At 32.9% G+C, this 13,652-nt stretch overlaps 1 protein-coding gene across 2 annotated transcripts in view; it reads right to left on the reverse strand.

The window, feature by feature from the left end:
• Positions 1-1,119: 1,119 nt before the first annotated feature.
• Positions 1,120-13,652, reverse strand: part of LOC129228146 (histone-arginine methyltransferase CARMER-like) — a 48,251-nt gene continuing 35,718 nt past the window's right edge. For both annotated transcript variants that reach the window (XM_054862795.1, XM_054862794.1), the window contains exon 13: positions 1,120-2,781. In XM_054862795.1, coding sequence (XP_054718770.1) covers positions 2,644-2,781 — 138 coding nt within the window. In that variant the 3' untranslated portion in view covers positions 1,120-2,643. The remainder of the gene's footprint in view (positions 2,782-13,652) is intronic.

A 13,652-nucleotide genomic window follows, 5' to 3' on the forward strand; every position in this document is an offset into this window, starting at 1 on the left:
AAGCAACAGTTTTTAAAATGTAAGAATAACTAAAATTCCAACAAACAAGTGAAGCAAGTGATGTAATGAACACTAAGACTTTTTTGCACATTAAAATGCACGCCTAAGTTAACGCTGTCCGGTGGTCTCAGAAGCACATGGATTGCGTATCGATCACCCCCACATAAAATGGAACTCTGTGCTCAAGTGGGTGTGGCAAAGTGCCTTCTCCTGAAAAATGGAAACTATATGACATGTTTCTTTATTATTAACATTATTTATCAGCATTAAATAAGAGAATCTCATGTTGAATAACTCAAGTTTTTTTAATACAGTACAAATTTAGTTCTTGATTTAGGAAACAGCAATATATAGTTCAGTAATGGTGTAAAAACAGTTTGAAAGGTGTTTACAAGCGTCCAAAATGATAGTATGCTTATCCATAAGTCTTATACATATCCCTTTTAGCAATGAAATTTTGAGTTACGCGAGAGGTGTTGTGAACGTATCTCTCGCGTAAGTCGAGACTCCACTGCATTAGAAATAAATTCCAGGAAAGCGTCCACTTCATGCTTGTGTGAAGAACACAATTCTTTGAAGATAATGAAAAAAAAAAAAAGAATTTAAAAGCATTGGCTAATTCACTGTAAATTTAACTTGGATGCACAATTGATTTCTTAAAAGTAAAATATCTTCCAATGTAATTTAGTGTTCAATGATTTATTTTGTATTTTTTCATTAAGAGTTTGAGAAAAAATATATTTTAGAATTTAAAGAAGCTAGGAGCAAACCTTTTTTTTTTACATATGTCGTTGAAAATTTGGAAAAATATATACATTGTTACAAGTCAGTTTTTTTTTCTAAGATTGAATTAATACGCGTAAATGAGTTAAATTTATAAGGTTCATAATAGTTTGAAATTTTTGTGTTTTGTTAACTTGAACAGTAACATAATTAAGTACTAAAACTTCACCTTTGTATGGAACTTGATTTGAGACAGAAGGCTGCAATTTTTGTGCATAATAATCTTGCTCATTGATTTTCTAATTTTTAAATTGCTACTGAGAAATCTTGACATTTTATCCAAAAAAAAAAAAAAAAGCTTTTTTCTTGTGTGCAAAATAAAAATGAGCACAAGCATTTGGAATTTTAAGGTTGTTTATTTTGGTTTCAACTAAAATGAGGTTTTGGAAGAACAATTCATGTTTTGCACCAAGTATAATTACAATCTTTTTGTTAAAAAAGAATAACAAGCAATAGTCTTAGTTTGACACACTCCATACACAAGCAAACTGGACATACAAAACGTCTCATATAACGAGACAATAAAATCAAGGCTCAACGCCTTGTATTAAGAAAAATAAATTGTAATTTGTGCACAGGATTCTATTCTGCCGCTTTCATTTACACACTCACAAAAAGAAATATTGGTAATTATTATATGGAATTGTAGGTGGTGCAGTAAATAAAGTCACAAATACATTTTATCTGTTTCTTTGGTCTATCAAGATTGTTAAAACATTTAAAATGCGTACCAAGATGCAAAGTTGGTGGGGTGAGTGGATTCAATTTTGAAAGAGACAAACATTTTACAATACCCATAGAATTAATAATAAATTTTGTAAACTAAAATAATACACTTAAAGTTCAGGAATAAGTTCAACACATGAAGCTACTTCCTAAGTTAGAAAACGAAAATCACATTGAATGCAAAAATATATTCTATTTACAAATTTATCGCAAATCATTGGTGAAGCTGTTTATTCTGTTCTTGAATTTATAACCCCTTCATTGCATCTGCATTAGATCCACTATAAGGCCAGAGGATACTGGCCGAAATGATTTATTTATTGAACCACCTTTATGAGAAATCCACATAGTAAGCCTACAATTTATAACCTATGACATTTTAAAAAACCATTAAAATCAAATTACTTTTATCTTACACCAATATAGTTTTAAAATCAATTTCATCATTTTACATTTCATAGTACATTATTTGAATTTTATTTTGTTAAATATATATTATGCGAGAAATATCAAAGTCATTTTAATGTAATAGGGTCATTTAGAAACAACAAATGAGAGTCATAAAATTACGACAGCTTTTGTTCTGTGAAAGAAAAAGATAATTCTGCATAATGAACCAATAAAAACTGGGTCGCAAAACTAACAAGTTTTATAACATCAGATAACAATGTCTAATGAACAACAAAAATATCATGAATAAATAAGATGAGCTGACAGACGTATGATATGAATACACAAAGGAGCTTCAATAGGTGAAGCATTTGCTTTGAATGTCGTATTTAACACAGGTTATATATTTACACAGAAATTAGTCAATCTGAATAACGCTCTCTTTGGAGGTATACAAGAATATTTCAAGAAATCCTGTATTAGTGATTTCTTTTCTATCACATGTTGAGTGCTATATTTTCTATGCTTTGTAATCAGTACCACAGAGCAAAGCTGCCATACTTAGTCGAGAAAACAAATGTCATGGGAATGCTGGAAAACAAATCTATTTTTGGTTGGCTTTGTAGTATGATTTGCTTTTTTCAACTGAATTTGTTGCTAAAACTAACACAAAATTTTACAAATTGACTGTTGTGGAGAATTGAAAACCCTATTACAGTTTTTTAATACTGATGACAAATAGTTCTATGAATGCTTGAATGTATTGACTAAGTCAATTTGACCTGGCATGACTATATTCCCTGGAGTTGCATAATCTCCAATCATCAAACTATTACTAACAGGAAAATGAGTTGTGTTTCCCAGGACAACATGTTGCTGTTGCTGTGGGGAGAGAAAACATTATGTTAATTACTTAGGTCCAGAATGCTTTTATAAACAATAAAATATAACTCATGCATCATGAAATTAATGTTTACATAAATATCTCAGCAGTGTTTAATTTTCCTACTTTAGATATGCCTAAGAAGGAGTTTATATTAAAGAGAATTGGAGGATACACCTTCTGCCGAAAACAAAGAACCTTTCTTTTTTTGACTGCAGAAAACAACTAAAACGAAACAAACCCTACTCCTGCCAAAAAAAAAAAAAAAAACTAACCTATCTTTTTTTTTTGGCTATACCACTCACCACTGGACTACTTGACATTTTTAGAGAAGTGAAATTTATTTGAGCATGCAATCAAAAATGGCATGGAAAGAGGATATGTGTTCTGCTTTGATTTTTAAAATAAAATATTTTGAGATTTTATATTTAACAAGAAGTTCTGTCTAGAACTAAACGAGCCTACTTTCCCATATACCCATACCACTTTCTAGTACCTGATCAATATTCGCAAAAATAGCTAAAATCGCAAATGTTTTCAAACATATTTTTTAAATATTTTAAGCTGATTTTTAAGAATAAAATATTCCTTACTTTTCTTTAAAAAAAAACAAACAAATAAAATAGCAGCACCTTTTAAACAAAGCAGCTAATACACTTCTTTCCATTAAAAAAAATTTTTAACAGCTTTCAAAACGAAAAAATAATAATAATAAGTTCATTAAAATAAATTCATCATATCAAAAAAAAATTGTTTCTTTTTCCCCTGTTGCCAAAAACAATTTTTTAAATGAATTAATGCACTTACCAAAATAAATAAAAACAATAAAATGTCAACTTAAAGAAATAATTTTCATTGTCAAAAAAAAAAAATCGTCTGCGCATATCTTTATGTAGAAACAAAAATGACTGAGTTTATTCGCCGAAAACTGAATACCCAAATTAAAACTTGAGCGTGAAAATAAAAACAAGTCATATCAACAATAATTATTTCACAGTTAAAACCACCACGGCAGCGGAGTCGGAGTCAATCTCATTTTGGGATAAAAGAGTTGGAGTCGAATATCCAAGTATCGGAGTCAGTCATTTGTTCTCCCTGTATAAATGTTTGCCAAAGCTATGAAGTCAGATTCGAAGTCGGGGAGTCGGAGTCTGATTAATTGTCGGGCACAGGAGTCAGAGTCAGGTGCCCCTAAATTCTCAGAGTCAGAGTCTGGAGTTTGGCATCAAGAGCTATTTCCAACAAAATTGGTTTGAAGTAAATCCGCCTTCAAGTACGGAATCTACATTGACTTTCAGTTTCCCCATAGGCGCTAATGTTAAGGGATTTGAACTGTTTAAAATTGAACAGAAAATTGTTCAAATCAAAAAGATAATTTATACACAAGTGTTTTGTCAAAAGTTTTTTCCTACAAAGTTTGAAGCGAATTCGCCTCACAGTTCGGAATTGCCTTGAATTTCCCCGTAGGCACTAATGTTAAGTTTTTTTGAACTGTTCAAAATTGAACAAAAATAGTTCAAATCAAAAAGTGAAATATGGGAATGAGCTTTCAAGAAAAAAAAAATTTGTTTGAATCGTACGATTCATTCAAAAGTTATTGGGGGGGGGGGGGGGGGGGGACAGACAGACAGACATTTTCCCCCATCTCAATACCCTACTTTCCAATTTTTAATTTTTCAATATTTATTTAATTATTTTACTTATTTTTGATTTCTTTTTTGGTTTTCGCGATATTTTTAAGATGCATTAAGCCTTCTTTAAACCTTCTTTTTTCTTCTTTTTCTGACTTTTACTGGGAAAGTAGGCTAAAAAGATTAATTCTATTTTTCACGAAGCTAAATTTATTTATATATATTTCATATACAAAATTGGGATATTTTTTCCAAGGACTTATTATGTAAGTACAAAAAGAGTTTTTTAATGACTAGTTAAGATTATTTTGAAGCATAAACTTTTTTATAATATTAAAATACATCAATCTTGAAGAGTAGGCGTAAGAATCATATTGACTACCATAAACCTCAGATGAAAATGAAAGCACAATATTTAAGGCTGCTCTTCAGTGAGGGAAAACATTGAAGTTAGGGTGTAAATGACTTTCTTCCTTGAACGACGGGAGTGAACCTGAATCAAATGATTGACACTTCAACAGCCAATGGAGTGGACGGTAATCGATGTAAGGCAGGAACACGTGACCTGTCACAGCTGTCATTGTTCTGGAGGGAAAGGAACCCCTAAATGACCCCCGTCGTGAAGAGCAATCAAGGAAATTAGCTGGCGGCCAAAACCCCACTTGAACAGTACCGACGCGAAGGTTGAACAGAACAGAAAATAATAGTCAGTACCAAAGGGTCTGCGGTAATTTTTGAAACGAAGTTTTTTTTTTTTTGGATATGCGTTCCCAGATTTTATATTCATGAAAAATTGATGAATGAAATGAAAATTTATCATAAATTGAACAGTAAAAACGATTGTCTTATTTTTTTTTTAAACGATGTTTTCAATTACCACGTCCGAATTTTATTTCGTTCATAAAGCTAATTCGTTTCTTGTCTGAAGTTTAATTAAAGAATGCAATTTTTTGCGTTAGGATATGATTATATATATATATATATATAAAAAACATAAGAGGTATAAGCTTAGTGTAAAACTGTGGTGTAGTCCCGGAAAAAAAGGGTGAGGGGTGAGGAGGGATGATTACATATCGGTTATCGGATATTTACAGTCAAGAGGTGGAACGATGCTGATTTTATTTTTAATTATTGGGAGGACGGCAGAAATGTCGTAATCAGAAAACAATTTCATATTAGGATATGGTTACATTTCAAAGAGGGGGGGGGGGAGGATCCCGCTATTATAAGTATATATATATATATATGGTCGAAAGAGGAATACTTCTGCAATTCGATGGAGGATATGCAACGCTGAACTGACATTTTTGTTAATTAATCAATTAATGTTTTAGATATTTATTTATATTTTTCCGGTGATTCATCATGCGCAGGGCTGCATTTGTTTACTATCAGTAAACAAATCATCCTGCAAAAACATAGATAATCAGCGTGGTGACTATAGCAGCATACACAAGACTAAATGATTAATATACTTCTTAAATTTGAAATTCTTTTTCAATAATAATAATAATAATAATAAAAATAATATTAATAATAAATAATATTTTACGCATCAGAGGAAAAGTGCAACAGGCTATAATAATAAGTAGTTGGTAAGTCTTTTATTGAAGTGTATTTTCGAAGCACGCAGTTATATGATATTTGAGAACATTTGAAAATACATTTCGTGGGTGGAATTACGCGTGCAACAAGGAATTACTTGCAATAATGTACTTAAATTAAAAATACAAGCTGCAGTTTACTTGTAGTACACTTGGAACAATGTACTTCGACTTATTCAAATGCAAAATGTTAGGAGGAATAGAATAACTTTTTAAAACTTTTTTTGATTTTTTTCTTCTCAGGTCTTTTTTTTTTTCTAATGGTTTTCAATTTTTTTTACATTAGCTATGCATTGCTTTCTGCGATTCAAAATAGTAACAATAACAATAATCAGAAATGCTTTCCTTTCTGCGGATACTATGGTGAGAAAAGCAACGGCTAAAATCACAATTTTCAGAAAATTCATTCATGCTCGCATTTCGAAATTAAATGAAACATCTTTATTATCACACAATGTTGACAGCTTCGTGCAAACGAAGTCCTAAACTTGATAGCTGCACTCAATCAAGCTTTCATTGATGCAAATTATTGCAATCAATCAAACAATCGTAACAATTACGTGGAATATTCCCTACTTACGTCAATTGTTTGCTCGTAAGAACGTGAACAATGTCTTACATACGTAATTTATATTCAGAAAAAAATATCAGAATTGAAAATATAATCCGACATTTGCAAATCGCACACATTAGTATACTATCCTTTAAGTTTAAAAAATATTTCAATTTCTTTTTTTTCTTTTTGTATAAAAGTATTCATGAAGCAGAATTTATAAGTTGTTGAGTGTACTAACATTTATTGCTCTAATTTTTCTAATTTTTCTTTTTTTGATCTCTTCTCGACTTCCCGGGGAAATTTTAAACTGTTAGCAAAATTAGTGTAACTCAAATAACTCTAGAACGTGGAACATAAATCTGTCAGGCCCAATAAAAACTTTTTGAATGATGTAAAAGACAGAAACACATGTATCTATCTCTATTGATAAAGATGTTCTTAGTAACCCCGAAACAAGTGTAATTTAATTTGCACGTTTGTACATTAAAATAGTGTAATTTCTATGTTAATAAATGTTAACATTTAAAATCAACAAAAGTTGAGAGATGTGCGCAAAGTTGCGTGAGACTAATACCAATCATTCGCCCTCGAATACCTTATTATTGCTTGACCAAGACCAAATATATTCTTTTTTTGAGCGACCACAGTTGGTTATTGTTTTCACTTGTCCGTATAGTTGATGTTCTTTCGACTTTATTTTTCTATGCTTTTAATGCAAACTCGTCTGTTCCACGTGTCTTCGCGATCATGTCCCTCCTCCTGGGCGGTGAAGTTCATATCCCCCGCCATCGACTTTACTTATTCCTGACCCTCTCGATTTTCTACAATACTTTTCAGACAAAAACAGCATTCAGTCAACAACGTCCAGCATCCAGCCCCTGGAATTCATTTGAATGTAGACGTCTTGTATTCAAATCATGACTTTTACAAATATAATTTGAATAGGAACCATTTGTAGAAATAAGAAACCCAACGAGTATTGTTCTACCACAATTCGTGATTGTGAAAAACATAATTTAAATTCAAGACGTCAAAATTCAAATGAAAGCTATGGGCTGGATGCTAAATGTTTCTTTCTTTTCTGTTTGGTATTAATTCATTTTTTGAATGTTTTCCCCCCATTTATGAATAATATTAAGTAATGATAATGTTTCAATGAAGCTTTAACACCATTTTAAATCGGGTGCTCCAAAATATCTTCAATTTTTAAATGTGTAAATTGTAAATAAAATATGCACTTTAAAAAGCATGAGCTTTGTGCAAGAAACAGATAAAGTCAAAAACAACGTCTTAAAAGCACATGTAAAAGATGTTAATTATAAGTGTAGAAAATGCATTGCTTGATTGAAAACTTGTGGCTATGTATTTGTTTTTTTATCCAGGATATTAAAAAACTTTGACCTTTGACACTTTAAATAAAAATTCAACTAGAAATTTGGTTTTTTGTACTAATATTCAAGCCGTATATATTGTATTTGTGGTTCAGTTCCCTTCTTGTTGTTTACTTTTTTTTTGCGAAATTGAGGCTATAAACAAAATTGTTATTCGGTTCCTTAGACTTCACTATGAACAGGCGCGACTGCACAGTGCATACACACAAATATATATTGATAAAGACCGGCTAAAATTGAAAAACCTTAGGTTTCAGGGAAATGTTTTAGACGCCAGACAAATTATTTGTCTGAGCTTATGAAAATTTCAGTGTAACACAACTACCGAAAGATTCTTAGAACATTGTGTATTCATCCAGTTAAAAACGAAATGGTCAGTGTTCTCCCCCTTCCCCCATTAGTTCTCTAATTATCTGCAAATTTAAACCAGTGGTTCCCAATCTTTTGCACGTTGCGACCCTTTTTTGTCCAAGTAAAGGACCTGTGATCCCGTAGCCTACATGTCAGTAAAGTACCGCTAGGTGTGGACCTAACCTGGCAACATTGTGAAAGCTACGTTAGATGCTACATTACAAAACTGCTATGTTAGATTCGATCCACCCCCAACTATACTGTAGTAGGAATAATGTTTTGACCGAATAAGAAATGCTACACGACCCCATTTGGGGTCACGACCCTGGGAACCCACCCCTGCTTTAAAACATTTTTTTTTATACTCATTCATGCTTTAAAGAAATGCAGGTATGTATCATTTTTCTCCTTAGAAAGTTTTCAAAAGAAAAATTCAGTGAAATCCTGTTACAACGTATATCAGTATAACGAAATACCCGTTTCAACCAAATAAGTTTTTAGTCCCGATTTTGAAGTTCATTGTTACTGGATTTCACTGTATTATGAATTACATGATCAATGTGTACATACCTTGTAAAGAATTTTTTACGAGTTTGGCTCGAGAAATTATTTTCAAAAATGTTTGTTGAGCTGTGGAAAGCATTTTATGCGTTTACATTTGTAGTAACATAGTATAATATAGACAAAAATAGATTCCAAATATCTAGTAAGTATCTGGAATACGGTTTTGGACTCCGTTTTTTTTTTTTTTTTTGAAATGGTCGCATTATTTCGAGCAAAGTCTCAAAAGAGTGCTGGAAATATTTTGCCAGATTTTTTATGGAGCAAAATGTCAAACAGTACCTACCACCTTTTTCAACGAAATTCATTTTTTCTCGAATTTTAAGCAATCAAAGAATGGATATTTCAAAAAAGCAAAAAGTACACGACACAGATGGAGGCTTGAAAAATACTCGGAAAAAAATTTATATGAAAACTTCAAAGGAATTTGTAAAACCTTCATCCAACTTTCCCCGCAGGTTAACATTGGATCCGTAGGCTTTCAGACTCTCAGTGAAAAGCACCCTTAAATTTGCTTATGAAGTAGCATTAATATACATATTTATCTTTCGTTGGATGCACCAGCTCCATTGTTTATGCCTTCTTGATGTAGTGAAAAGTAATGGGGGTAGTGCATCCCCAGAAATAGAAATATTCATTAATGCTATATTATAAGCATACTTAAGATCATTTTAATCTTAATTATATCCGTGAATTAATTTGAGAAACACGGAAAGGTTCTTCACTGAAGGTCTGCGATGCAACTTTACGCAAAATGCGATACTTCCTTTTTTTTTTTAAATTTACAACGTGAAATTTTTTTTTTTCGGATATAGGGTTTATAGGTGTGAGTCCTATACTCTGGTTTCATGCCAAAAAATAAGGGAAACATTTTTAAAACAAACCCCTAGAAAAAAGGATGGTTTTTGATGATTTTAAAAATGTAATAAGTGGTAATACCCCCCATGAGTTAACCAATTTCCTTTATATGTTCTTGCGTACTAACTTAGCACCTCTCTAGCCCCTCAGAAAAGTATTAATGCATAATATAACGATCCCTTCCCCTCCAAATAAAAATAATGGCTATGAAACTGTCAAAACTGAAAAAAATTGCAGGCGACATTTCCAAAAAAGCGGGACGTTTGAATGGGGAAAGGTGGTCATATTTGGATTCAGGAGGTCATTTAGCACAAGAATTATCTCAGAAGCACTCTTTAAAAACTATATCCTTTCTGACCGCAAATCAAATCGTGAAGATGTTTCCAAGCATGTGGATTCACTTTCAAAAGCACTCATTCATTCCTTCATTGAAAATTGCCTCCGGAAAAGAGGGGAGTAGTAAATGGAAACGGTCGTTTGCGCTAATGATTGTAAATCTTATACACCTCACCCGGTTTTTCCCCTCAAGTAAGGACGGACTGGTGGGAGGCGTGGCTTAGTAGAGAAATTGAGCTTTTTCGAAAATATTTCAGATGGTTGGAACTCCGATATATTTTTAGAAATGGTCGCATCATTTCAAACTTAGTCTCAAAAGAGAGCTGGAAATATTTTGCATGTTGGGGCGTTCTTAAAATTTCGATAGCACGATTTGCAGCTTTTTTACAGAGCGAAAGGTCGAACAGTACCTCGTTTTCGAAGAAATTCATTTTTTCTCGAATTTTAAAAAATCGAAGAATGGACGTATCAAAAAAGTAAAAACTAAAATACACAGACATAGGCTTGAAAAATACTCAGAAAAAAAATTGACCCGAAAACTTCAAAGGAATTTTGTAAAATAACATTCAACTTTCCCCCGTAGGTTAACATTAGATCCGAATCTTTCAGACTCTCAGTGAAGAGCACCCTTAAGAAATAAAGACTAATGTATATAATCAGTAAGGGGCTGTTATAAATGATGTCACAATTTGAGGGGAAGGGGGGGGGGGTGGTCATAACATTGTGAGTTTGTAACAAAGGAGAGAAAGGGGTAAGAAAAGTGTGACATCACACGCAGTGGTGGATCATGCGATTTTGAAGCCCCAGGCGCAGCCTGATCCGGAGGCCGTCTAATTGGCACAACGAAAACAATATAGTTTCCTAATTTTTACAATGCAGATAATCATAATTTTTTTTTTTTTTTTTTTTGAACCAACAAGCTTTGGAGGTGAAGGAGGTTGAAGGTGGAAGTAGTTATATTCTTATTAAAAACTTTACTGTGAAAAATTTTGTCTTCTCTGTTTTTTCGTAATTTAGGTAATGCAGGGGGCGAGATCCGAGTCCTGATTTCAGGCATCTAGCAAAATCCCAGCTTTACCTTGTTTCCCAATGTTCGTAATTCAGTAGTGCAACCAGAGAAAAAAAAATTAGGGAGGGGGGGGGGGGTTACTTGGCAAGAAAAAAAAAGAGAGAGAGAACCTCTGATCGGGTAGGGAAGATAAATGGGTTCTCCCCCGGGAAAATTTTTAAACTTGTAGTTTTAAAAACACAATTTTAGACTTTCCTTGCTGGTGTTCGGGGGGCAAAAAAGTGCAGATGCAAGCAGGTCTGGATCTGTGCACCTGCAGTGCTGGGGTGCACCAGGCCTTTAGGAGCCCACTACGGCTCAAGAAATTGAAGAAAAAACTGAAAAAAACTAGCACTAAGACTTATTAACGTTACAAATATGCACTGCTGGCCTCTGAGGCCTACAGTACCCATTTTGTTGCAGGGGGTCCAAAATTTATAGATCCGGTCCTGGGTGCAGGGGTTTCAGCGGAAAGTTGTTGAAATTGAAGCCTTAAAAACGTGATTATAGGCCATATTTATTGACGTTACGGTAAAGCATGGAACTCGGGGACTGCCTCCAATTGATTTTTTTTAAAAACAATAGATCAAAATCAATTCCTCCTCCCCCATTCTAAACTTTCGAAACCATAGTTTCAAAAACGCAACTGTAGACAAACTTTACGGAATATTTAAAATATGATGAAAAACTTTGTGAGATATTTGCTTTTGTTTCTTGCTTGAAAATTGTACAGTATAATGAAATCCATACTTAAGGGATAAGTACTAATATGTTAGACCGGTTATAGTTTATATTTATTTTACATTTTGATTTTTCTTACATTTGTTAGTTTATATTTTTTGTAACTGATGTTACGTACCAAAACAAAATTTCATCGGATGCAAGTGCTATTTTCCTATTAAATAATGATTTCAAACTTTTGTTGACATAATGTATTTGCATTCTTCTCGAAATTTATTAACTGTACCCAACTACCCAACGTGGGTCAAGTTCATACACAAATGAATAAACTGTTATGCTGGCATAATAAGAAGCGAAATTAAGTTTTTATGGGTTGTTTTGAAAGAAGATTCTCAAAATATTTTATTCGAGTGAGATACCAGATGTTAAAAGTAAATTTGATTTAGTTAATGTAAATAAAGTATGGCTATGTTCTCCGAAATACGCTCTTTTAAATATTTGCATAGTAATTTCCTTAATTTGAGGTTTTCTTTCTTTTTTTTTGGGGGGGGGGGGGGGTAATCACGAATTGCTTATTACCCTCACTTGACCAAAGTTGATGTTGTTCTCATTTTTCAGATTACCATGCGACGGCTGTTTTTAATATTTAGAAAGCAAACTTTTCGTCGTCATAGTTACAAATGCTCTGAGGCTTAGCTCAAGCAGACTTAGCATTTAAAAAAGGCTTTTTTTTCATAAAATAAAAGTTTTTCCGGGAAAAAACACTTGTCTAGATGAACTTAAACACCGAAACTTCATCTAAATACAAAATTTCCAGATTACTAATTTCCATCATTTAAGATTGATAATAAATAAAAATACAGAACGCTGCAAATAATCTTTATGATAAGTGTACTTACTGGTGGATATGGGCTATTAATTCTTTATTTGTATTACCGCATTCTAATCGCCATTTCTTTTTTGTGGATATGACTCATATTACAGGGGAGTGCATAGAAATTTTGGGGCCCATCACAAATGACCTATGGGACCCCTCCATATTATTTACCACTATGTTTCTACGTATATTTTTCCCCTTTTGGGCCCCCTTCTGGCTCGGTGGCACGAGTCAACAGGTGTCTCTTCTCTCCCCTGTGCATGTCCCTGCGTATTACCAATTCTAGAAAATCCTTAGTCATAATATGACGGGTGTAAATTCCTTGACCATTTCTATTCTCTTCCATTTGTAGAAACAAGAAACCCAACGAGAAGGTACTTATCGCAATTCATGATTCCAAAAAACATAACTTGAATTTATGACGTCAATATTCAAAGGCGAATCCTGGATGCTTTTTTTTTTTTTTTGGGGGGGGGGGGGGTCATTTCTAAGTATTTCTGGAAAAAGAACAGAACCATTAAAATTTGTGATCCTAAGTATTGCTCGGTTTCAACTGGATCTAAGCACAATGTGTCAATTTGACCGAAACAACGCCATTACATTAACTCAGAAACAGTAGAAAAAACATCAGCGAATATCGAAAACTTCTGTTCGGAACTTGAACACCTACGCGACAGTTGAAAGCAAACTATAAAAATTCACGTTGGTGCTCAAGAAAACATTTTTACGGAAAACTTGCAAATAAAAAAAAAAAGCCAATAGTCATAACTCGGCAGCAGGAAAAATTCATCATTGTAAAAAGAATGATGTGAGGAGCATTGCTTCAAAAAGAAGTACTTTTCCCGACTCTTTTGAAACAATTTCGTTTTTAAACTTACAACTAAAAAGGAAGTTAAAGCTTTAGAGAAAAAAAAAGTGAGATTGCTCATCTAAACCCCAGAGCTGTTTTCATTAGGAAAAAGACTTTTTTTCATTA

Source organism: Uloborus diversus, chromosome 8 (assembly GCF_026930045.1).
Source record: "Uloborus diversus isolate 005 chromosome 8, Udiv.v.3.1, whole genome shotgun sequence".
In the NCBI taxonomy this organism is placed as follows: Eukaryota; Metazoa; Arthropoda; class Arachnida; order Araneae; family Uloboridae; genus Uloborus; species Uloborus diversus.